We start from the raw sequence: 26,009 nt of genomic DNA on the forward strand, positions 1-26,009 counted from the left end.
TCCTTCTTCAGCCTAATGGCATCCCTCACCGCTGGTATCCACCCGCAGGTTCGGGCATTGCCGCCACGACAGGCACCAACCACCTTGCGGCCACAGCACCGATCAGCTGCCTCAACAATGGAGGCACGGAACATGGTCCACTCGAACTCAATGTCCCCTGCCTTCCTGGGACGTGGTCAAAGCTCTCCCGGAGGTGTGAGTTGAAGCTCCTTCTGACAAGAGACTCTGCCAGGCCTTCCCAGCAGGCCCTCACAATACGTTTGGGTCTGCTGGGTCTGTCCGGCATTCTTCCTCACCATCGGAGCCAACTCACCACCAGGTGGTGATCAGTTGACAGCTCTGCCCCTCTCTTCACCCGGGTGTCCAGAACATGCGGCCGCAAATCCGATGACACAACCACAAAGTCGATCATCGATCTGCGGCCTAAGGCGTCCTGGTGCCAAGTGCACATGTGGACGCCTTTATGTCTGAACAAGGTGTTTGTTAGGGACAATCTGAGACCAGCACAGAAGTCCAACAACAAAACACCACTCGGGTTCAGATCAGGGAAGCCGTTCTTCCCAATCACACCTCTCCAGGTCACACTGTCGCTGCCAATGTGAGTATTGAAGTCACCCAGGAGGACGAGGGAGCCCCCAGAAGGAGCACTCTCCAGCACTCCCTCTAAGGACTCCAAAAAGGGTGGATACACTGAACTGCTGTTTGGGCAATAGGCACAAGGAGGATCAGTCCCCCCACCCGAAGGCGAAGGGAGGCTACCCTCTCAATCACCAGGGTAAACTCCAATATATAGGCACTGAGCTGGGGGGCAACGAGAAATGCCACCCCTGCCCGTCGCCTCTCACCATTGGCAATTCCAGAGTAGTAGAGAGTCCAACCCCTCTCAAGAAGACTGGTACCAGAGCCCTTGCTATGCGTCGAGGTGAGGCCGACTATATCTAGTTGGAACTTCTCAACCTCGCGCACCAGCTCAGGCTCCTTTCCCTTTCCCTTGAGCTAATTTCTGCAGCCGGGGATCAGACTGCCAAGGTCCCTCTCTTCGGCCGCCGCCAACACAAAATGCACCAGACCCCCTTGGCCCCTCCTGCAGGTGGTGAGCCCACGGGAAGGGGGTCCCATGTTGCCTCTTCGGTCTGTGCCCGGCCAGACTCCATGGGCAGATGTCTTGCCACCAGGCGCTCGCAAACGTGCCCCTCCCCCAGGCCTGGCTCCAGGAGGGGGCCCCGGTGACCCGCACCCGGGCAAGGGAAACTTGGAACCAATATTGTTACTCGTCATTTGGGGGTCCTGGGCTACGTTTTGTCTGATCCCTCACCTTGTGGACCATTATCATGCTTATGACCTGGGTGGTCACCTGAGAGTCGTTGGAAGGGTTGTTGGTAGGGTGGTTCACCTAGTTTCAGTTGGTGTGTCTCCGCTCTGTCTGCTGGCTCACATGGTGGTGAGTCACCAGGTCTCCTGAAATGGTTTGAACATTTAGTTTGTTTTTGGAAGAGTGGAGGACTGCATTGTATGTGGGTGATTGGAAGTGCCTTAGCCCACCATCTCTGTTTAATGGTGGTTTTTCCAATTTGACATGGACGACGTCCTTGACACCCCTCTCAAACCAGCGATCTTCTCTGGCCAGTATCCGTACTTGGTTGTCCTCAAAGGAGTGCCCACTCTCCTTTAGGTGTAAGTGGACTGCTGAGTCCTGACCTGAAGAGGTGGCACATCTGTGTTGTGTCATTTTTCTGTGGAGAGGTTGTTTGGTTTCACCAATGTACAGTTCCTTGCATTCCTCCTGGCACTGTACAGCATAAACAACATTACATTGTATATGTCCTGGTGTCTTGTCCTTTGGGTGTACCAGATTCTGTCCAAGAGTGTTGCTTGATTTAAACTGCACCGGTATGTCATATTTTTGGAGGATCCTCCTAAATTCCTCAGAGACCCCGGACAGATATGGGATCGAAATGCTGCGGTCTGTGTTTCTCTCCTCTTCTTTGTTGGGGTTTTGTTTTTTGAGGTCTTGGTGAAGGCCCAGTCTGGGTAACCACATGTTTTGAGAGCTGTCTTAATGTGGTCCTGTTCCTTCTTTCTGCATTAGGATGTGGTGGGTATTTCTTTGGCCCAGTGTTGGAGGATCACTCCCAACTTGTGTTCCAGTGGGTGGTGGGAGTCAAACTGATAGTCAGTAATTCTGTAGTTATTGTCATTATTAGAGTTACCATCATATTATCATATTTAGAGGGTCATCTAACTACGAGGTAAACATATTACCGGTAGTTATGCTGCTATAGGCCGAGGCTGCCGGGGTCCAAACATGATCAGCTGACAAGCCCCTGTCACCTTACTGGGTCATGGTGGCGTCTCTTCTCCTCTGCTCTCTGTGTCCATCTACAGGTATCACCAACTTCAGTTGTGCATGACCCTGCAACCTCTGACCCCATTGACCCACTCAGCTATTATACTGACAGTTTATTGCAATTAATGTATTTGCATAATTTATATTTATTCTGTCTTTATCTGTCCCCCCCACCCCGGTCTTCTCCATCAGCAGGAAGGTCCCCCTTAAATGAGCCTGGTCAAGGTTTCTTCCTGTTAAAGGGGAGTTTTTCCTGCCACTGTTGCTTGTTGGGGGTCAGGCCCTGGGATTCTGTAAAGCACTTAGAGACAATTTTGAATGTAACAGATGCTATATAAAAAAAGATAATTTGATTTGATTTGAAACATGGGGGTGGATCCATCAAGCATTGGTGTTGTGTTGCAGCTAATAGAGTCAGGAACATTTTGCTGTTGCAGCTAACAAAGGATTCAACAAAACTACAACAAATTTTCAGTGCATAAGTATCACCATCTGTGAAAATCTGAAGTTGAAAAGCGAATGGAACTTTTAACCAACAGTGCCCTACTTTTGCACGCCACTGCTATTGTGTCTAGCATGGATCTTAAAAGAGATCAAGGGGATTCACATATGAGTAGAAATTATCTTTCCCAACATATTTCATTGCAACATTTATCAACGTAAGCTCTAATTTTGTCCTTCTGTTCTGTCTTACAATGTCTGTCAGGAGTCCAGGTGGTTAGTATGCATGATCTATCTAGTTTGTGAGGGAGAACATGGATATCCCACTAGTGCTTATCTGACCAAATATGAGGCATTTTTGAAAATTCTTCCGAGTCGTCCCCCCCCTGAGGATGGCCCCTCCTCTGCCTGCCTGGTTTCGACCCTGCCTGTCCCTGACCTGCCGTTTGCTTCTGTTCCCCGGTAAACCTGTCTGTGCTTTGTCTTGGAGATCCTGTCATCTGCCTGCCTGTCCCCGACCACGCCTGTCCCAGACGATCCTACCCTGCCTGCTCTCCGGTAAACCTGACTGCCTTCTGTTCCTGACATCGCCCGTGGATGGACTCGCCCGGTCCCCGCTTCCCAGCGGGTCCAGCTCTGCCTGCCTGTACAACCCTGACAATATAGCGGTGTTTAATCAAACTCTGGTGTCGCTCTTGGGTTCTCGTCTGGTTTGTAGCAGAATGTAGATTGGTATTCTTGGTAGAATAAGCAAAGCCCTCTATTAAAAATAACCCAATATCATTTTCATCTGTATTGCTGGCTTCACAAATGTGCATGTTTTTCCATGCACGGACTAGGGGGTGGGGACAGAAGAGTCTCATTTGCAACTTTGAGAGCTCATACAGTGAAACATACTTGAAGAACTCCTGGCTGGCTGTGGAGGAGTAGCTGCTGTTGGTGGCAAACATGGTACAGTTTGGGGTATTCCAGGTGTTGTTACAGTTTTGCCAGGGTAATGGAGCCTGGAAGGAGCTGAAGAGGTAATAGAGGGCCCAAGTGTTGAAAAGGTTGTAAGGGATGCACAAAATGAAGCAGATGACTGTGGATGCAATGCCCAGTCCTAAAGACAAACAATAAGTAACAATTTTGTTCAGATGTCTGTGTAGATTCTCAATCATCCAAGTCACTGTATCCAAGGTAGTTTTCTATGTCAACTGGACTGGGTTTCTTCTCTTGAAGACGTTTCACCTTCTATCCAGAAGGCTTCTTCAGTTCTGAAAACCCTGGGGAGAGAGCTTGAAAATATATAGCCGAAATATATAGGGCGAAACGTCTTCAAGAGAGGAAACCCAGTCCAGTTGACATAGAAAACTACCTTGAATTTTGTTCAGGTTAATTTTATGTTTAAGTTCTTACATTTCAGTCCCTGGAACATTATATTTTCTCCACAAAGGATGCTACCTTTAAATAATGGGCAGATAATTCCAAAGGCATGGAGTGGTCCTCTCCTGGTGTACTGACCCACAGTCAGCTCCATGTAGAGCAGAGGGATCCCCAACACAAAGAGCATCAGTAGGTATGGCACCAGAAATGCACCTGGCATTAATTTATAAAGACCAATGAATTAAACACATGCACTGAAAAGGCACTGTAATATCAATACAAGTTTACCTTAGTTTTCCTGATTAACATGGTGGATGACCACATATGTGTCTGTTAATTTTTAACTTGATTATCTCACATTTTATGTCCTGTATAAGTTGTAATGATAAAATAAGTTGTATATGTGGAAATGTAACTGTTTAAACACTTTTACATTTTGACACCTTTTTTCTGAAAAATCACATTCCATACAGGGAAAACTCGATCCTTTAAGTGCTTGTCTTTATTACAGTTCACCAATATTGGGCTGAGATTTATAAAATGTAGTTATTTGTGCAAAGATAAAAACTTTTTCAGGAGAAATATCAATATTGTGTCTCACCTCCTCCACTTCTGTAGCAGAGATAAGGAAACCTCCAAATGTTTCCCAGACTGACAGCACAACCGATGCCGGCCAGGGTGAATTCTATCTGCTTGCTCCATGTTGGTCTGTTGGGCTGTTCCATCAAGGCTGCTCCCTGGTACAAGTGTTGCTTATTTGACCTGACTTAAGGAGGCTTTGTAGAGGTGGTGGTGACACTAAACACTTGTTTTATTGTTCATAATGATTAGCTTGGATGCACACCACATTGCATACGAGGCTCTGAGCTCCAATAAAACAAAAGCCTAATATATAGGCAGAAATGTTATTCTGAGCCAGATGATATGAAAGAAAAAAGCAATTATTCTAAAATTTGTAACAATGAATATATTTTGGCTCATAAATTTAGACAATCTCACTGGATTCATCCTTTTTGAACTCATTTTGATTTTGTGCACATAAATATCTGTAAAACCTATTTTTTTGTGAAGTAGAGAATCACAGCCACTGCCTCCTGTTCTCTTCAGGTTTTCATCCTTCACTTTTTGTCAGACCTGGAATCCTACCTGTGCCATTCTTCTTCACATCTTGGACTGTAAAACTTCCTTTGCTAACTCTCATCATTCTAAGGCTCCCATCTATTTACTATGAAATCAATAATAATTTTTAACTGGAGGATTTAATTCATAAAGATGTTGGATATGTGACTATGTGATAGTGTCCTGTGTATTTACCTAGCAGTTACTTCCAATACATTAGTGGACCAGCTGATAAACTGGACACAAATTTCATGTTAAGATCCTTCATGGACATGCGGTGCATTTTTTTTCAATTGGTGGTATGTTATAGCATTTGATCCTTTTATGACTTACATGGTTTTCAGACTTTTTTAATATAAAGACAGAATGTTAGCCGGACTCCTCTCCTCTCCTCTCCTCTCCTCTCCTCTCCTCTCCTCTCCTCTCCTCTCCTCTCCTCTCCTCTCCTCTCCTCTCCTCTCCTCTCTCTTTACCCAGCCGGCCATCAGCAGGAGGGTCCCCCTACATGAGCCTGGTCCTGCTCAAGGTTTCTTCCTGTTAAAGGGGAGTTTTTCCTTGCCACTGTTGCTTGTCTGGGGTTAGGCCCTGGGATTCTGGAAAGCGCCTTGAAACAATTTTAAATGTATAAGATGCTATATAAATAAAGATTGATTTGATTTGATTTTGTTTGCATCAGAGAAACAACCTACCCTTCATGCTCAGTATTGCTGTATTTCAAGTCAGCCTGCTTGAGTAGTCTCACAAATGAGATCATCAGAGTGCATGTGCCACAAGGCTGCACGTGCGTCTTGATGATAGCTGGATTATCGGTATTCACATTCACAAAGAGTAAACAATCGCGAGCAACTCTGCAAAAAGTCAAATGTGCAAGTTATAGATGATGAAACAGTGCCTGAGATTTAATCTGCAACACTCAAGGAAAAAAGAACACGGAACCTGTAAATCTACTTTGAGCATCATTTTAAAACAGCAATAAAAAGGGACGAAGGTCAGCCCAACAGATAATTTGAAACTGGACTTGAAGAGCTGTTCGTCTCTGTAAAACTAGACAGAGATGAGACTGTGTGTGTGTGTGTGTGTGCACGTGTGCGTGTGTATAGAAGACTGAAAATGTTAACTTTTCTTTATAATCGTATAATACATGGAAAGACTGAGGCTTAGAATAAAATTTGTGACTGTGAACTTTGTGACATCTTTTATTACACTGTCTTTTTTTAATCAGCAGTGACCTTTCAGGTGGTAAATGATTCAGCAACAATGACAAGTTACACTGTTGTTCACTCTAAATCAAACCAGCAATATGTAATATAAACCATCATACAGTGGAAATCTGAAAGCTCAAATAAAAGATACACTAAATACGCAAAGAGCTCAGATTCGTCCAGAGACCACTTTTACAGAACAACTGCATTCAATAATGTAGTTAATCTGCATGGCAGATATTCTGAAGAATTCTTTTAATTTAAATGATTGTTTCTTTCAGAATAGTGTTTCCCTCTGGCTTGATGAGCACTTGCAAAGTGACAAGGTATCAGAATTTTCCCTCAACAGGAGGCTTTTCAGGTAGATAGTTGTGGAGGCTGATGACATTTTTGTCTTGATCTCCGTGATTTCCTCCTCTTTCATAATATGGCATTTTCGGTATATTACTCAATGCATATGGTGTGATAGACAGCTTCAACCTCTGTAGGAGAGATGTAGCAACAATAATAACACATCATAACACAGCATAGAAACACATACACAAGAGTGCAAAACAAAATAATAAATATATCACCTGCATGAATGAACCAGGAAGAAGCCACAGTGTGTGAAAGGCAGCTAAAGGAATCCAGATGATGGAGGCCATGGCAATGACCCAGCCTATTCCCTGAGCCCAGGGAGGAAAGACATAATCCTCATACCGAGCTGGTTTGAACTGGATGATGGAGAAAATCAGGATAACCTGGATTGAGGGAAAAATGAATCTTAGATGCATAATTTACTCTGGAAACATCTTCACGCTGAGTGATGATAAAACCACCACCGAGTTAACTCACAGTGATCAGCGGAGGAGCAATAACTAACCAACATGCTCTGAAGAAGACATTTGGTCTTTTTCCCGTCATCTCTTCCAGGTTACTGGAGAGTTGTTTCACTCCTGAACATTGAAGGTTATTCAGAAAACAGGCAGGTGATTTATTTATTCAATGTTAAAGCATTCTCCCTGCAGACAATAGGACATAAATATGTCTTTATCATCACATTTGTTCTGTCATATATCACTCAGAACACAGTGCAATTTTAGAATGAAACGTCTGACCTGTTACATCTTTACACAACAATGACCTCATGTGGCAGGAATGTTAGTTGATCAAATATAAATCTCACCGTAGATCCAGCAGATTGCTATCACCTCAAAGAATGCCAGAAACATGATGGACACTATAGCAGTGTAGTGGTCCATCAGCTGGAAAACATATATTCCCCCCTAAAAGAGAGATGTATTATCTGACTGTATGCTGTAAAATAGTATCTTCACTCTATTGCACAATCACAGGCAATGCATTGACATAAACTCCAGTCCGTACCTCCATGACACATGGAATTCCTATGATGAAGGCTGCACCACACACAGCAAGAACTAACAGTTCCTTCCACCTAAAAATCTGGAGCAGCTTTTGATTAAATTCATCCAGGAGGCTGGTCACCAGCACTTCAACCATCGCAAACTACAACAGAAGAAAGAAAGCCAAGTATATTAGATGCATCTACTTTTGTGTCAGCCTTAAATTCTAATCTATATCCAAATTACCTCGCTGTCCAGTCCTAGACAGAGCAGCATTAGGAAGAAGAGTACAGCCCAAAGCTGAGCTACTGGCATGTTGGCAAAGGCTTGTGGGTAAACAACATAAACTAGTCCAGGACCTAAATAAACATGCACAGATAAGTTATGACATATATGGAAAAAGGTTATTTACTCAGCTAGCTGACCACAAGTGTATGACAATTGTTAAATCACAACATACTGTACAGTACCATCCATCCATCCATCCATCCATCCATCCATCCATCCATCCATCCATCCATCCATCCATCATCCATCCATCCATCCATCCGTGCATCCATCTGTGCATCCATCATCCATCCATCTATCCATCCATCCTGCTCAGAAGTCTATAACAATTCCTTGTTAGAATCACAACCTCTTCTTTTTTCTCTTCCTTTGTTGACATTCCCTCTTTAGAAAATTTAGCGTGCACCTCCATAGGCTAATTCTGTCAGATGGGCTAAGCTGCCAGTTGGCAGCAGTCCATGAGGAGCTCCATCATCCATGACCCCCTGTAACTCCTCTTTTGCTTTATTTTGTTGTCATAAAGCAGTGTGAGAGGTCACTCATTCCTGTTTGTGATTCCCAATTCTCCTCTTACGTATGAGTCTAACTGCCATTGCTGTTCCTTTGTTGCTTTGCATCTCTAAAATTCAGCTTGTCTAAGGTTATTGTCAGTAGGCATCTGTCTTATTTTACCATTGCACTCTCTGAACAATGTTGAAATTCAAATGTAGTCAGTAAGTAAACCCGAAAGTTTTAGTTAGAATTTAGTTAATCATTTTCTTACCATCCACAGCCAAATCAGTGACAGGAATGCCCTGCAGATAAGACATGTAGCCAAATGCAGAGAAGATCACAAAACCTGCCAGGATGCTGGTCAAAGAGTTGATGATGGATATGGTCAGGGTGTCCCTGTGCAATAAAGTGTGTTTCTGTATTCATGTATACTTGTGTGCATTGAGCATTAAATTCTGTTTTGAATGAGGAAAGAACAATTGACTGAGAACATGCTATTACTTGAGAACATTGTTGTGAAAGGAGTTGTAGCTGGACATCGCCATTAAAGAGCCAAACCCAATCCCGATAGAATTAAAGATCTGAGCTGCAGCATTGACCCACACCTGCAGCACATGTTGATGTTTGTCAGCCGTCATCAACCACATCAACAAGTAAGATCAGTGAACGTCAGTGAATGTCATTAGTACAGTAGCATTTTGCACCTCTTACCTCCAACGAGAGCAACATTTCCCATTTGGGTAAAATGAAGAATTTTATTCCTTCTAAAGCTCCAGGAAGCTGTGCGTTATTTATTAACAAGGCAATCAGGATTACATATGGGAACAGAGCTGTGAAATATACGACCTGCAAACAAAAACACGCACTGGTTAGCTTCCACTGTCTCTCCAGGCATCCATCTCTGTTTCATGTACCTTTCCTGTTGATTTCACCCCCTTGAAGATGCAAAGGTAAATGAGAATCCAAGCCAGAATAAGGAGGAGACAAAGTTCCATTCGGATGGTTCCAATTTCATCTACGCCACTGGTCTGTTGCAACATCCTGTATCTAAGACAAAGAAAACACAAACTTTTATGCTCTAATGTTGTAATTCTGATGATTGAGTTTCAACTCCAATTTAAAAAACCTTGACAAGTGTTTTTAAGAGGTTACATTCAATATGTGTAAAGTACACAGTAAGTTCCATTTGAATGTGTGTGCTGCTTTTCACACTGCTGTTTTGCCTTTTTCTTTTTGTCTAGGTGGTTATCACAATGGTTGCAAACATGGCCTCCTTAAAAATATGATTGATGTGCACTAAATTTTCATTAAAGTTGTTTGATTGTTGCTTAGAATCATGAGACAACCAACAAATATTGATGAAAGTGTTTTTAGTGTGTTTAGTGTTGACACTGCAGGATTGCAGCACATCTTAACACCCTGTTGTTGCTCAGCTGCATCTGCTTTAGAGTTCTTGTTCATAGGAGCCCATTCCTTCTCCAACCTCCTGATTCGGTAGAACTGGGTAAACTGATAAACCTTAACCTGGCCTCAGTGTTATTTGAAATAGCAATTCCTCAACATGTTTATGGCCTTACAGTAACAACAGCTCTGGAGCTGATAAAGAAAAGTAGGTCCAATAGTCCTAATCTGTCCTGATTGTAGCCATTATGTGTGTTCTGTATATGCAGAATGATATACATATGGAACAACCAAATGATCTGACAACTAAGGGCTGTAATGTCTCAGTCCTAGCTTACAATCAGACTACACTTTTTAACACCTGATGATGTAACTTGGGGTATAGGCACCCAATGTGAACCACAGCAGATGAGCCAAAAAAGAAAAGGTGACAGATCAGATTGAGGAAAAAGAGCAGGATTAATCGATACTCAAATCCAAAAAGCCTTCCACTAAAAAAATATATTTGACAAATGGGTGACAAATGATGTCCTCCTTACACGCTGGAAAATTAACATCTCAGTAAGCTAAACAGGAAACTACTAAAGTGCTGGAGAGATCAGGAAGGGAAATCAAAAATAAAACATTAGGAAGCTTCCAAACTGTTCTCTGTTTCCTCAGAAGCAGAGGGGCTTACAACATTCAGATATATACATCTCTGTGTAAAATGGCATTTAGCAATTATAATTCTAACTAGGATCATGATTATATTTGTTATTTTGGGTTTCAATCAAAGCATGCTCACACCATGTTCATAAAATTATTTCTTACATGCCTGAAGGTGATTTTACCAATTCAACATTCTGAACTTCCAGCATAGTCTTCAATGTTTATGTTATCCACGTAAGCTGCTATATCAACTTACACAACTCATGTCACCTTAAACATGATATAAAAGCTCATTGACTACAGTTATTGCTGCAGGTTAACCTTTCACCAAGTATTTATTGCTGGAATGCTTATTGATAGCTACCTGCTGAGATCAGTCTTTCCTTTGACATACAAAGGCAGCAATGTGATTTAATAGATTTCAGATTAGATTAGAATTTAGACCACTGTATAAAGCATGTTTGTAACCATGTTCTTTTTTCTGATACTGAGAACCTGTTCTGGTTTCCCCACATGGGTAAACGCACTTGAAGAACTCCTGGCTGGCCGTGGAGGAGTAGCTGCTGTTGGTGGCATGATCAGTGCAATTTGGGGTATTCCAGGTGTTGTTGCAGGTCTGCCAGGGTAATGGAGCCTGGAAGGAGCTGAAGAGGTAATAGAGGGCCCAAGTGATGACGAGGTTGTAGTAGGTGCACATAATGAAGGAGATAGCTACCGATGCCAAGCCCACTCCTGACACCACACAAGATAAATATGAGAAAGTCAATTAAGGTTTGCGTTGTTCATGAAGCACAGCTCAAGTGATTAGCATACCCTTGAACAGTGGACATACGATAGCCAGGGCATGGACAGGTCCTCTCCTGGTGTACTGACCCACAGTCAGTTCCATGTGGAGCAGAGGGATCCCCAACACAACGAGCATTAGGAGGTATGGCACCAGAAAGGCACCTGGCATTAATTTATAAAGATCAATGAATTAAACACATGCACTGAAAAGACACTGTATCATCATTTAATCCATCCTGCTTGGTTCTATAACACTATGGATGAAGTACAGTATGAGTGTTGTGTCTCACCTCCTCCACTTCTGTAGCAGAGATAAGGAAACCTCCAAATGTTTCCCAGACCCACAGCACAACCAATGCCGGCCAGGGTGAACTCTATCTGCTTGCTCCATGTCGGTCTGTTGGGCTGTTCCTCCATGTCTGCTCATCTAGGTACTGCTGCTTGTCCACAATTGAGTGTTCTGAAAAAACATGCAGGCTGGGTGACATAAACACGCTTTTATCTTCCTTAATGATTAGCTGAAGGAAATCATCCCTGGAGTGAGTCCTCTATTCACATGGGGGAGTTCATCTTATGTCAATGGCACGTGGATTACTGTTCTGCATTCCATTCGTGTCATTTAGGTGCTTTTTTTTCTTTTTTAGAAGTTAAAATGTCTAGCACAGAATGTGTTTTTTGTGTTATTCTGTTACTTGGAGGTTAACCATTCTCAGAAAGCAAACATTATGACAGCAGCATCTAGCTGTATAAAGGCAGGAAGGGCATACTGATTAAATAGCATACTGGCCTCTCCATCACTTTAACATCTGATATGTCATGTAACTTGCTTCGACTGAATTAATTTGGCCTATTTCACACTGTTGTAGTTGCACCTGTGATTCATTCTGCTGCTCAAGAGCAAAAAAGACTCAAAGATAAGAGATTGACCGTGTTGTTATAACACTGGATATTGACCTTCTGGTGGACTTTTATTGACATCATAATTTTAGTTTATTGCAACTTATTGTAAGGCCATAGAGAAAATGTGGTGATTTATTGTCCATACTAATTTTTTTCTCAGTGAAACTGCTCATTAAATTGCTAAAATACAATTTCAAGTTTAACTTCATGTTCATATGTAAAAAGACAATGCAAATATGTTAAATATAGGATGTGTGCATTACATGTACATGTGCTTTAACTAGTGCTTTAAGTGGGGAAAAAAGCGCCGCTAAATTAGGCGGTGGGAGGTTAGAACCAGCACGTAGTTAAGTGATATACTCAAATATTAGAACACGTGCTAATTTTTGAAAAAGAAAATTGTTTATTTGAACTTTCCATTCAAATTATGTCTGTTCACTTGCACATTGGCCCAAGGGGGGTCTTCAGGGGGACAGTTCTCAGACTGCTGTGATTTAAAATCTGCATTTAGAATATTTTTATCCAATATATTTTTAAACATCCACTCCACTCATGCAAGGGGGTTGACATAGCTACAAATATGAGCCTTTTACATATAAGCCATTATGCCATCCTTATGTGATGAAAATATACTGTTACTTGTCAGGGGAGTTGTTGGTGTTTCTTTTTGTGTTCTTTGTTTCCAGTGACCTCCCAGAGTGGCGCCATCTAGAGGCTGAGAACTGGTGGAACACCGAAAGGCAGGCAGTGCTGGTGATGAGGAAGATTGACACCACCTGTGGACTCCCGGGGTATCTTAGGATTGGCTCCCCTGTGTCTATCTGACCAATCACCAGCGGAGTCCCGCTTTAAAGCTCTCCTCCCTAATTTCATGGGGGCTCTCTCTTGCTCAGTGTTGGACAGGAAGCGTTTGTGAAGGGCAGGTGGGACTTGCCAGACATTCTGTTTGTTATTTACACTAGGTTATGGGCTGTGGCCACTGTTGTGTTTTTGATGTTTTAAGATGCGCTGTTTTTTGACTTTTGTTTTGGCACAGACCCGTTTGTTCCACCTCTCCCTCCACTCCTGATATATGCACGTGCGTTCTGTTAAGAAATAAAGCACAATCTTGACAGTCTGTTTCAGTCTTTCCCTGGTGGTTTGTTAGTCTTTACGTTAACCCCCTTCAAAAGGGTTGAACGTAACAAGTGGGGGCTCGTCCGGGATATGAAACTGACGACCAGCAGGGAAGTTCTTGTTTCGGTTATTAAGCCTAAAAAATAAAATCACAGTTTTAACAGTTTTTGGAGAATCTGTCATATGAAAAAGTTCAGGCATATCGTAAAGATGATTTATTGTCAATTGCAGAACACGTTGATATCTCTGTTCGAAAGAGTTTGCTTAAAAAAGAAATAAGGCAATGTGTTCTTGAAAAATTAATTCACTTAAAAGGTCCTCAGCCCTCCTCGTCTCATGGCTGAGACTTTGGCTGGCCTTTTCTCTCCTCCAGTAGGGGCTTTGTCGCAAGGCATGAGAGTGTCAGCAGAACCAGCTACACCCCCCCCCCCCCCCCCCCGTGGATCGTGGTAGAGAGTTGGCTCCAGCAACGTTACCTCGCTTTGACCCCCTTTCTCCCCAGCCCTCCTTGGGGTCCAGCCTGAGTGCAAAGCTCAAGGTTCGCTTAACTCTCCTACAGATGGAGGCCCAGGAGGAGTCCGTTCGTAAAGCAGAGTATGACCTTCGCCTACAGGTACGGAAGTTGGAAATTGAAGCGGAGAAGGAAATAAAACTAAAAGAGTAAAGCTCTCTTTAGTCGAGGCTCTGAAAATAAACTCAAATCAAACACAGGCCTCCTCGGAAGGGTCCACATCTCTTCATGCCAGATCCCACCAACAAGGTTTCGATGTGAGTAAAAATGTCTCCCTGGTGCCAACGTTCCGCAAGGCTGAAGTGGATTCGTACTTCAGTGCCTTCGAGCAAATGGCTTCAGCGCTTAACTGGTCAAGGGACATGTGGCCTGCCCTCCTCCAGTGTAAGCTGGTGGGAAAAGCACAGGAGGTTGTCTGCTCTTTGCCCACAATATGATGTGAAGGAAGCAATTCTTCGTGCCTATGAGGTGGTTCCTGAGGCCTACAGACAGAAATTTAGGAGCCATAGGAAGTCGGGGGGACAAACCTTTGAGTTTGCACATGAAAAGGGCAATCTCTTTGATAAATGGGGTGTAGATAATGGGGTCAGGAATGACTGAGTCGCTTCGCCAGCTTGTTCTTTTAGAGGACTTTAAAGGTTCCTTGCCAGAGAAGGTGGTAATGTTTTTGAATGAACAAAAGGTGTCTACGTTGTCCAGGGCTGCTGTCCTTGCAGATGAGTTTGTGTTAACCCACAAGAATGTTTTCTCCCCTCCGCTCTGACAGAAGAGGTTCTGTCTTGTACCTTGGTCAGCAGGTTGGCAGAGGACAGGTGCACCCTGCGGATCTAAAGATTGCAGCCCATACTGCGTTTTCTGCCCCAACAACCAGGCGGGAGTTGCGCCGATTCCTTGGTATGGCTGGACTCTACAGTAGGTTTTGCAAGAATTTTTTCCATCGTGGCAGCCCCATTGACTACACTAACCAGTCCTCAAAAGCCCTTTGCTTGGTCCAGGGAGTGCCAACAGTCCTTTGAGGATCTCAATAGTTGGAAGTAGATGCCAGTGCTGTCGGGGCTGGAGCCGTCCTTCTACAAGAGGATCCCCAAGGTGTCGACCATCCTGTAGCCTACTTCTCAAGGAATTTTGACAAACATCAGCTCCGGTACTCGACAATCGAAAAGGAGACGCTTGCACTGTTGTATGCTCTGCAACATTGAGGTCTATCTTGCCTCTAGCGCAAAGCCTATAAAGGTTTTTACAGACCATAACTCTCTTGTTTTTCTCAAGGATGTATAATCATCGATTAATGCGTTGGTCTTTAATCGCCCAGAATTACAATTTAGAAATTAATCACAAGGGATCCGAAAACATTCTTGCGGATGCGCTGTCTCGGGCACTGTAGGCAGGAATATAACATTGTCCAAACCTTGGGTTGGACTTATATGGGAGGGGGTGTTTCTTTTTGTGTTCTTTGTTTCCAGTGACCTCCCAGAGTGGTGCCAGAACTGGCTGAGGCTGAGAACTGGTGGAACACCGAAAGGCAGGCAGTGCTGGTGATGAGGAAGATTGACACCACCTGTGGACTCCCGGGGTATCTTAGGATTGGCTCAGCATTGTCTATCTGACCAATCACCAGCGGAGTCCCGCTTTAAAGGCTCTCCTCCCTAATTTCATGGGGGATTTCTCTTGCTCAGTGTTGGACAGGAAGAGTTTGTGGAGGGCAGGTGGGATTAGGTAAGGACGGGGTGTGTTGTCTTTTTTTATTATGACAAAGATGAGACGTGTTTCCAAGCAAAGCGTCTTTACTCATTCAAGCACATGTACCTCTTCTCCTACCGAGCATGCCGGGTAATGTAGTTGTCCTATTAAACACATAACACCACATCTTCCCTCCTTTAAAGAAAGATTTATCCTTACGAGAAGACATAAAAAAGTTATTTTTTTACTTAGCACTTCTTGGCATTGTAACTGTAAACAACTTTCTGCGTAAACTTTGTTTTAGCTTGAGGAAGGAAAATAATAAAGTGCAAATTATCTAAACATCTGAACAGCGTATGAACATGTCAACAATTCCCAACAACCCACAAAGTGCTCAACAGGTCTCGATCAGCCTCTTAGGTGGCTGAACATGTCTTGTACCTTATCAGCCCAATAGACCACTCCGCTCTCAGAATGCTGGTCTACTTGTGGTTTCCAGAGTTTCTAGGAGTAGAATGGGGGGCCGAGCATTTAGCTACCAGGCCCCCCTGCTATGGAACCAGCTCCCTGTCCAGGTACGGGAGGCTGACTCCATCGCCACTTTTAAGATCAGACTTAAAACCTACCTCTTTGAAAAAGCTTATTGTTACTAATTCTGTAGTTCCAGTTACTATCATAGACAGATTATCATACTTAGGGGGTCGTCTAATCATTAGGTCACATCTTAGTTATGCTGTTATAGGCCAAGGCTGCCGGGGTCCGGAAACATGATCACCTGACAGGCCTCTGTCACCCCACTGGGTCATGATTTCCTCTCCTTTCCTCCTCCTCATCAAGCAGATTAGTTATGCTGATTCTTGTGTAGTTTTTCTGCTTCTCTCCCCACCCCCCCTCTATTTACAGGTATCGCCGCCTTCGGAGCTGCATGATGACCTCTGGCCCCGCTGACCCGTTGTATAGCGTATTTTTGTGTGTTTCTGTGCCTCTCCTCTCCTGTCCCCCTCCTTCTCCTCCTCCTCTTCTCTACCTCCCCTTCACTCTACTTCTCCTCTCCTCTCCTCCCCTACCTATTCTATCCTCTACCTGTTCTCCCCCTTCTCCTCTCTCTTTACCCAGCCGGCCATCAGCAGGAGGGTCCCCCTACATGAGCCTAGTCATGCTCAAGGTTTCTTCATGTTAAAGGGGAGTTTTTGCCACTGTTGCTTGTCTGGGGTCAGGCCCTGGGATTCTGGAAAGCGCCTTGAAACAATTTTGATTGTGTAAGACGCTATATAAAGATTGATTTGATTTGACATGTCTCTTTGGTCTCGACAACCCTGCAGCAGGTGGTGATGCTTGCACTTTTGTCAAACCATGGTCAGCACGATCAGACCCACTGCCAGCTGGTTCTGCCGATCCTGCTGGACGGCTTCCTGGGCCACAGTGTCCCTCTGACTCTGCTGCAGCTGAAGATCTATGCGGTTCCTTCTCAACAGCAGACCACTGTCTACCTGGACTCGGTAGGATCATGGAGCAACTTCTTCCTGCACCTGTCCGGTTTGCTGCCATGTGCCTGTGGAACAGTCCCTGAGACGCACATTGTCTCCAGGCTTCAGCATAGGCAGGTTTTTCGCCTTCCGATCATGTAGCTGTCTTTGTTTCTCCTTCTGGCCCTCCTTCGACTTTGATTTTGGATGCCCCTTTGGGTGTCAGCAAGTCCTCACACACTGGCAGGTTAGATTGAATGCGCCTACCCATCAGCATTTGTGCTGGCGACAGTCCATTTTGTAAGGGTGTGCTCCGGTAGATCAGAAGACTCTTTTGGAAGCTGTCATTGGTTTGTGACTTTTTCAACAGGTTTTTTACAGTCTTCACAGCTCTCTGCCAAGCCATTTGATTTTGGATATGTTGGGCTCGACGTGGTGTGCTTAAATCCCCATTCTTTGGCAAAAACGGCAAACTCCCCGCTAGAAAACTTAGGCCCATTGTCTGAAAACAACTCGCACGGGACACCGTGTCTGCCAAAAACAGTCTTTAGATAGCTGATCACTGTTTTGCTCGATGTCTACTGCAGCATTCCAACTTCAGGAAAGTTTGAGAAGTAGTCAGCGACCACTATGTAGCTCTTTCATCCCAGTCAAACAGATCAGTTCCAACCTTGTAGTAGGGTCTGTGGGGCACTGGATAAGTCATCAGCAGCTCAGCTTGTTTTGGTCTGTAGATGCGGCATAGTTCACATGATGCCGTTATCTGGCTAATATCTTGATTTATTCTTGGCCAGTACATTACTTCCCTAGCTCTACGCTTACACTTGACCTCTCCAAGGTGGCCTTCATGTATCTTTTGTAGCATCAGTCTACGTAGAGAAGGAATAACAAGCTTGCTCCCTTTCATCACGATGTCATCCACCACTGTGAGCGCTGCTCTACAATTCCAGTAATCTTGTATTTCAACAGGGCAATTCTTTTTATTGTCAGGCCATCCTTTAAATATTGCACTCTTGAGTTCTGTCATTGTTTCATCTGCAATAGTCTCTCTCTGTATTTGCAGTGTCTTCAGTCACTGGCAGAGATGTGACAACCATGTCCACGTATGCCTGTATTTCTATGCTTTCCTTACTGTCTGGCTGTTCTTGTCCACTGCCCTAGACAGAGTGTTGGCTGTGTACATGTATTTTCCTTGAGTGTATATCATGTGCACGTCGTATTTTTGCAGCCTGATTAGCATGCACTGTATACGTACCAGACAGTCATTTAATGGTTTGTTCATAATGGACACCAGTGGTTTGTGATCAGTTTCCACTTCAAATATCTTGCCATAAACGCATACAAGCTTGCATACAAGCTTGCTAACAACTCTTTTTCAATTTGAGCGTACCTGGACTCGGCGCTCGTCATGGCTCGTGATGCATAGGCAACAGGTAACCACTGCTCTTCATGTTGCTGCAGCAGCACTGCTCCTAAACCATATTGTGATGCATCTGACAAAATTCTGGTGCTCTTCTCTGGGTCGTAGAACCTCAACACAGGTGCCTGTGTCAGAATTTCTTTCAGTTTTAGGAAACGCTGTTCTTGCTCATGAGACCAGACCCATTCAATCTTTTGCTCAAGCAGACTCCTGAGAGGTGCTGACTGTGTTGACAGTTGTGGGACAAATTTGGCTGGGTAGGTGACCATCCCCAGGAACCTTCTGACCTCATCTTTGTTAGTTGGTCTCTCCATGTTAATAGCTGAAGTTTTTCTCCGGTCGGGCTTCACCCCCTCTTCACTCACATCTCCCACAAAGGTAAGTGATTTGACTCAGAACTCACAAGTTAAGTTTCAGATTCACCTCCCTTGTCTTGTCCAGCACTTGTCTCAGTCTTCTGTCGTGTTCTTCTCGAGTTGAGCCCCAAACGATGATGTCATCCATCATTGTCTCAATTCCAGGAATGTGCTCAAAAATCATGTGAATAGTCTTATGATAGACCTCAGGTGCCGAGAAGATACCATATAGCAGACGAAGAAATCTGTACCTTCCCTCTGGAGTGTTGAATGTGCAGAGACGGGAACTCTCCTCATCAAGTCTCATCTGCCAGAAGCCTGACGAAGCATCTAATTTACTGAACCATTTAGCTCCAGCAAATTGTGCCATGATTTCTTCTCTGGTTGGTAACTTGAAGTGTTCTCTTGATTGCTTTATTTAGATCCCTGGATCTAGGCACGTTCTCAGGGCACCTGTTTCCTTTTGCAGAACGACAAGCAAGCTGACCCATTCCGTTGGCTCGTCAATTTTCTTGATGACTCCCAGTTTTTCCATGCGCACCAGTTCATCTTTTAGTTTTTCTCGCAGAGCAAATGGAATTTTTCTGCAAGGATACGCAACAGGAGTCACACTTTTATCCACACGTATTTTATGCTGACCAGGCAGGCATCCAAATCCTTCAAAACAGTCTTTATATTCCTCCATTAGTGATTCCTGAGTATTTGCAGTATCTGATGTCACTACAAACGCTCTTTTGACCAGATTGAGCTTTATGCAAGTACTGAGACTCAGGATTGGTTGTACACTCATATCCACAATCGGTAGTTGTGCTCTAATCTTATCTGTCGACATTTGTGTTTGAAGGTTGCAATACAACCACCTTTCACAGGAACACATTCTCCAGTATAGCCACTCACTTTTGTTTTTACCGGATGAATTTTGCTCTTTACTGTCAGTTTTTTGTAATCTTCTAAGGATATCAGATTTACATGAGCACCTGTATCTAGCTTGAAAGGTATTATTGTCTGGTTGAGTTCTATTGGCACAATCCATTCCTCTTTCTCAGTTGCACTAGACTGCACCATGTTCACTATGAACTCACCCTCCTCTTCTTCAACTGTGTGGACTTTCTGTCTTGAAGCCGCTCTGCAGCATTTAGCATAGTGATTGTTTTTTCCACACAATCTTTCCAAATGCAGGGCAGGATTTAGGCTTGTGACTGCCTCCACACTTACCACATTTAAACTCCTTAGATTTCTCTTTGTTTGGCAGATGTTATCATCTTTGTGAATGGCATGCACTGATGTTTCACCTCTCCGCAGCTCTTTTGCTTGGGCTCTTGTAGTTTCTGCTGCTCTACACATACTGACACGCTTATCCAATGTAAGTCCTGTTTCTCTCAGCAGTCTTGAAGTGCATTGTCAATTGTCCCACAAACAATTCTATCTCACTAGTGAGTCTCTAAGAGTGTCAAATTCACACGTTTTGCTTAGCGTGTGAAGCTCTGCCAGGTACTGGTCAAAAGGTACTCCTGACTTTTGCTTGTGTGTAAAAAAAACAAAACAAAAACACTTGTACCTCTCAAAGGTCACATTTTGTCTTGGTACAAAGTATTCTTCAAACTTTGCCATTAGCTGTGCTAGAGTCAAATTAGCTTCATCTAGTTGAAAACTCCCTCCCTGGGCTACCACCTTATCGTGGTGGAGGGGTTTGCGTGTCCCAATGATCCCAGGAGCTCCGTTGTCTGGGGCTTTATGCCCCTGGTAGGGCCACCCATGGCAAACAGGTCCTAGGTGAGGGATCAGACGAAGCGTAGCCCAGACCCCCTTATGATGAAGAACAGCATTGGTCCTACGTTTCCCTTGCCCAGATGCGGGTCACCGGGCCCCCTCCTGGAGCCAGGCCTGGGGATGGGGCACGTTGGCGAGCGCCTGGTGGCCGGACCTCTGCCCATGGAGTCCGGCCGGGCACAGCCCGAAGAGGCAACATGGGACCCCCTTCCCGTGGGCTCACCACCTGTAGGAGGGGCCAAGGGGGTCGGGTGCATTGTGTTTTGGGTAGCGGCAGGGCCGGAGGCAGGGACCTTGGCGGTCTGATCCCCGGCTGCATAAACTGGCTCTAGGGACATGGAATGTCACCTCTCTGGTGGGAAAGGAGCCTGAGTTGGTGCGCGAGGTTGAGAAGTTCCGACTAGATATAGTTGGCCTCACCTCGACGCACAGCAAGGGCTCTGGAACCAGTCTTCTCGAGAGGGGTTGGACTCTCTACCACTCTGGAGTTGCTGATGGTGAGAGGCGACGGGCAGGGGTGGCAATTCTCGTTGCTCCCCAGCTCAGTGCCTGTATATTGGAGTTTACCCCGGTGGATGAGAGGGTAGCCTCCCTTCGCCTTCGGGTGGGGGGACGGATCCTGACTGTTTGTGCCTATGGTCCAGACAGCAGTTCAGCGTATCCACCCTTTTTGGAGTCCTTAGAGGGAGTGCTGGAGAGTGCTCCTTCTGGGGGCTCCCTCGTCCTCCTGGGTGACTTCAATGCTCACGTTGGCAATGACAGTGTGACCTGGAGAGGGGTGATTGGGAAGAACGGCCCCCCTGATCTGAACCCGAGTGGTGTTTTGTTACTGGACTTCTGTGCTCGTCTCAGATTGTCCCTAACAAACACCTTGTTCAGACATAAAGGTGTCCACATGTGCACTTGGCACCAGGACACCTTAGGCCGCAGATCGATGATCGACTTTGTGGTTGTGTCATCAGATTTGCGGCCGCATGTTCTGGACACTCGGGTGAAGAGAGGGGCGGAGCTGTCAACTGATCACCACCTGGTGGTGAGCTGGCTCCGATGGTGGGGAAGGATGCCGGACAGACCTGGCAGGCCCAAACGTGTTGTGAGGGTCTGCTGGGAACGCCTGGCAGAGTCCCCTGTCAGAAGGAGCTTCAACTCACGCCTCCAGGAGAGCTTTGAACATGTCCCGGGGGAGGCGGGGGACATTGAGTCCGAGTGGACCATGTTCCGTGCCTCCATTGTTGAGGTGGCTGACCGGTGCTGTGGCCGCAAGGTGGTTGGTGCCTGTCGTGGCGGCAATACCCAAACCCGCTGGTGGACACCAGCGGTGAGGGATGCCGTCAAGCTGAAGGAGTCGTATCGGGCCTTACTGGCCTGTGGGACTCCTGAGGCAGCAGATGGGTACCGGCATGCCAAGCGGAGTGCAGCTACGGCCGTTGCCGAGGCAAAGACCCGGGCGTGGGAAGAGTTCGGTGAGGCCATGGAGAACGACTTTCAGACGGCCTCGAAAAGGTTCTGGACCACCATCCGGCATTTGAGGAGGGGGAAGCAGTGCACTCTCAACACTGTGTATAGTGGTGATGGTGTGCTGCTGACCTCAACTCGGGATGTTGTGGATCGGTGGAAGGAATACTTCGAGGACCTCCTCAATCCCACCAACACGCCTTCCAGTGAGGAAGTAGGGCCTGGGGACCTGGAGATGGGCTCTCATATCTCCGGGGCTGAAGTTGCCGAGGTAGTCAAAAAAACTCCTCGGTGGCAAGGCCCCGGGGGTGGATGAGATCCGCCCGGAGTTCCTTAGGGCTCTGGATGTTGTAGGGCCGTCATGGTTGATTCGACTCTGCAACATCGCGTGGACATCGGGGGCAGTGCCGCTGGATTGGCAGACCGGGGTGGTAGTCCCTCTTTTTAAGAAGGGGGAGGAGGGTGTGTTCCAACTATAGGGGATCACATTCCTCAGCCTCCCTGGTAAGGTCTATTCAGGGGTACTGGAGAGGAGGGTCGGTCGGACAATCGAACCTCGGATTCAGGAGGAGCAATGTGGTTTTTGTCCTGGGCGTGGAACGGTGGACCAGCTCTACACCCTCAGCAGGGTCTTCGAGGGTGCATGGGAGTTTGCCCAACCAGTCCACATGTGCTTTGTGGACTTGAAGGCATTCGACCGTGTCCCTCGGGGGGTCCTGTGGGGGGTTCTCCGAGAGTATGGGGTGTCGGGCCCGCTGATACCGGCCGTCCGCTCCCTGTACAATCGGTGCCAGAGTTTGGTCCGAATTGCTGGCAGTAAGTCGAACTCGTTTCCGGTGAGGGTTGGTCTCCGCCAGGGCTGCCCTTGTCACCGATTCTGTTCATAATTTTTATGGACAGAATTTCTAGGTGCAGTCATGGTGTTGAGGGGATCCGGTTTGGTGACCTCAGGATCGGGTCTCTGCTTTTTGCGGATGATGTGGTCCTGTTGGCGTCATCGGCCCGTGACCTCCAACGATCACTGGATCGGTTCGCCGCCGCATGTGAAGCGGCTGGGATGAAAATCAGCACCTCCAAATCCGAGGCCATGGTTCTCAACCAGAAAAAGGTGGCGTGCCTTCTCCGGGTCAAGGAGGAGATCCTGCCCCAAGTGGAGGAGTTCAAGTACCTCGGGGTCTTGTTCACGAGTGAGGGAAGAATGGAGCGGGAGATCGACAGGCGGATCGGTGCGGCGTCTGCAGTAATACGGACTCTGCATAGTGGTGAAGAGAGAGCTGAGCCGAAAGGCGAAGCTCTCGATTTACTGGTCGATCTTCGTTCCTACCCTCACCTATGGTCATGAGCTTTGGGTAATGACTGAAAGAACAAGATCACGGGTACAAGCGGCTGAAATGAGCTTCCTCTGTAGGGTGGCTGGGCTCTCCCTTAGAGATAGGGTGAGAAGCTCTGCCATCCGGGAGGAGCTCGGAGTAGAGTCGCTGCTCCTCCGCGTTGAGAGGAGCCAGATGAGGTGGCTTGGGCATCTAGTTAGGATGCCCCCTGGACGCCTCCCTGGTGAGGTGTTCAGGGCATGTCCCTCCGGTAGGAGACCCCCGGGAAGACCCAGGACACGTTGGAGAGACTGTCTCTCGACTGGCCTGGGAACGCCTGGGGGTCCCTCCGGATGAGCTAGAGGAAGTAGCTGGGGAGAGGGAAGTCTGGGCTTCCCTCCTTAGGCTGCTGCCCCCGCGACCCGACCCCGGATAAGCGGTAGAGAATGGATGGATAGTTGAAAACTATATATATATATCATAATCTCCAATGACATGCAGAAGGATATGAGCTTTCAGTTTCTCATTACCTCCGGCTCCGCTTGCTGCCAAATACGTTGAATCTTTGCTTGAAACGTTTCCAGTTTTCTGCAAGATTACCAGTCAGTAGGATGGAGCTAGGTGGGCTTAGTTTATCCATGACCGCACGTGAGGTAAATTACCATGAATCCACAGCTCTTTCTTGTCGGATAATTTCCACTTTGGGCAGGAGATCCTCTTCTACTTGTGTAATCGTCCTGGTCCTCCGCTTCACTTTACCGCCGCTTGTAGCCGGTCACACGCCGCTGCGAACTCCTAGACGTGCTAACGAACGCAGTTGCTTCGAACATTCTTGCGGATGCGCTGTCTCGGGCACTGTAGGCAGGAATATAACATTGTCCAAACCTTGGATTGGACTTATATGGGAGGGGTTGTTTCTTTTTGTGTTCTTTGTTTCCAGTGACCTCCCAGAGTGGTTCCAGAACTGGCTGAGGCTGAGAACTGGTGGAACACCGAAAGGCAGGCAGTGCTGGTGATGAGGAAGATTGACACCACCTGTGGACTCCCGGGGTATCTTAGGATTGGCTCACCTGTGTCTATCTGACCAATCACCAGCGGAGTCCCGCTTTAAAGGCTCTCCTCCCTAATTTCATGGGGGATTTCTCTTGCTCAGTGTTGGACAGGAAGAGTTTGTGGAGGGCAGGTAGGACTAGGTAAGGACGGGGTGTGTTGTCTTTTTTATTATGACAAAGATGAGACGTGTTTCCAAGCAAAGCGTCTTTACTCGTTCAAGCACATGTACCTCTTCTCCTACCGAGCATGCTGGGTAATGTAGTTGTCCTATTAAACAGATAACACCACACGGGGTACCCCATACATTGCACGTAGACATTGTTTGTTAGTTACACTAGGTTATGGGCTGTGGCCACCGTTGTGTTTTTGATTTAAGATGTGCCCTTTTTGACTTTTGTTTTGGTACAGACCTGTTTGTTCCACCTCTCCCTCCACTCCTGATATATGCACGTGTTTCCTGTTAAGAAATAAAGCACTATCTTGACAGTGTATCAGTTTTTCCCTGGTGGTTTGTTAGTCTTTACATTAACCCCCTTCAAAAGGGTTGAACGTAACAATACCGAAACTGGTCCTTTGGACAAGAGTCTGATTTTAACCCTGTGGGGCTGTTGTTGTCACTGGCAACAGATGAATCAGAAGCCACCTGTGTTAGCAGAAGCTCTACTGCTCGCTGGCTGCTCTTCACTTGTAAAAGTAAAACATGACCTGTCTGCCCTGTGTCACCGGTCTGCCTTTTCTTTTGAAGCCACGGAAACATTTGTAACTAGGTCGTCTGACCCAAATCCAGCAGTAAATCGACCAGGTGTTGACTGGCGTTAATGTTTACATTCAACGTCCACAAGATCGCTTTTCCTTTTACGGCTTTTCTTGCACACCTTCTGGGACAGGTGTGAGGTGCAAACTAGTGCACTCTGGGTAGTGTAGTCAAAGGGAGAAGTGGAACAGGACAGGGTGAGTTAATGAGAAGTCCCGGTACGCTGTCAAGAGATAAAATTGAGAAATAATGGAGTATTTACCGCAGTATACTCGGGACTGTACCGGCCCACTTAAATCACTATAACCAAATGACGTACAGTATGTATTGCAACATGTCAACTACAGGAGTCAAACCATAATTTAATAACCGCCACTGCTATTTATACTTTAATACTGGAAGTCAGAGCAGTTAGAACAATTCTTGTTTGTACGTGGATGAGCCTCTAAATAAGAGATAATGTTCTGCTTCGGGTGCAGTTTGGATCCAGGTGAACACAATAAATGCTGACCCCAAGTGGCCAAAACTAAAACAGAACAAGACTCGATACTCACGAAATGATAGTGCCGAAATGTCATCTACCTGAATAAAAGATTGACCAAATCATTCTTATTAAAAATAAAATTCAAAAGACTTAATAAAACAAAGGCAGACTTGGAAAGGACAGTAGTTTATAATACCCAAAAACATTTTTGTGTGAAACTAATTTGACTGAATTTCCATCAACAGGGTTGAGTAACAAATGGATTTCTTTGTTGAACTCCTTTCCTTAAAACGTTTTGC

At 45.7% G+C, this 26,009-nt stretch overlaps 1 protein-coding gene across 2 annotated transcripts; it reads right to left on the bottom strand.

The window, feature by feature from the left end:
- Positions 1-6,440: 6,440 nt before the first annotated feature.
- Positions 6,441-11,913, bottom strand: si:ch211-283g2.1 (sodium- and chloride-dependent GABA transporter ine). Of its 2 annotated transcripts, none has more exons than XM_057054767.1 (13): positions 11,726-11,913; positions 11,463-11,597; positions 11,177-11,381; positions 9,515-9,647; positions 9,312-9,446; positions 9,102-9,205; positions 8,872-8,996; positions 8,067-8,179; positions 7,843-7,983; positions 7,643-7,742; positions 7,312-7,412; positions 7,050-7,217; positions 6,441-6,956 (listed from the first exon to the last, which is right to left on the bottom strand). In XM_057054767.1, exons 1-13 carry the CDS (start codon positions 11,850-11,852, stop codon positions 6,804-6,806), a joined length of 1,740 nt encoding a protein of 579 aa, XP_056910747.1. In that variant the 5' UTR covers positions 11,853-11,913; the 3' UTR covers positions 6,441-6,803. The 2 variants fall into 2 exon arrangements, with proteins under 2 accessions (XP_056910747.1, XP_056910748.1); XM_057054768.1 differs by having other exon boundaries at positions 11,177-11,293; positions 11,726-11,879.
- Positions 11,914-26,009: the final 14,096 nt, after the last annotated feature.

This window comes from Takifugu flavidus, chromosome 14 (assembly GCF_003711565.1).
Source record: "Takifugu flavidus isolate HTHZ2018 chromosome 14, ASM371156v2, whole genome shotgun sequence".
Taxonomy (NCBI): domain Eukaryota; kingdom Metazoa; phylum Chordata; class Actinopteri; order Tetraodontiformes; family Tetraodontidae; genus Takifugu; species Takifugu flavidus.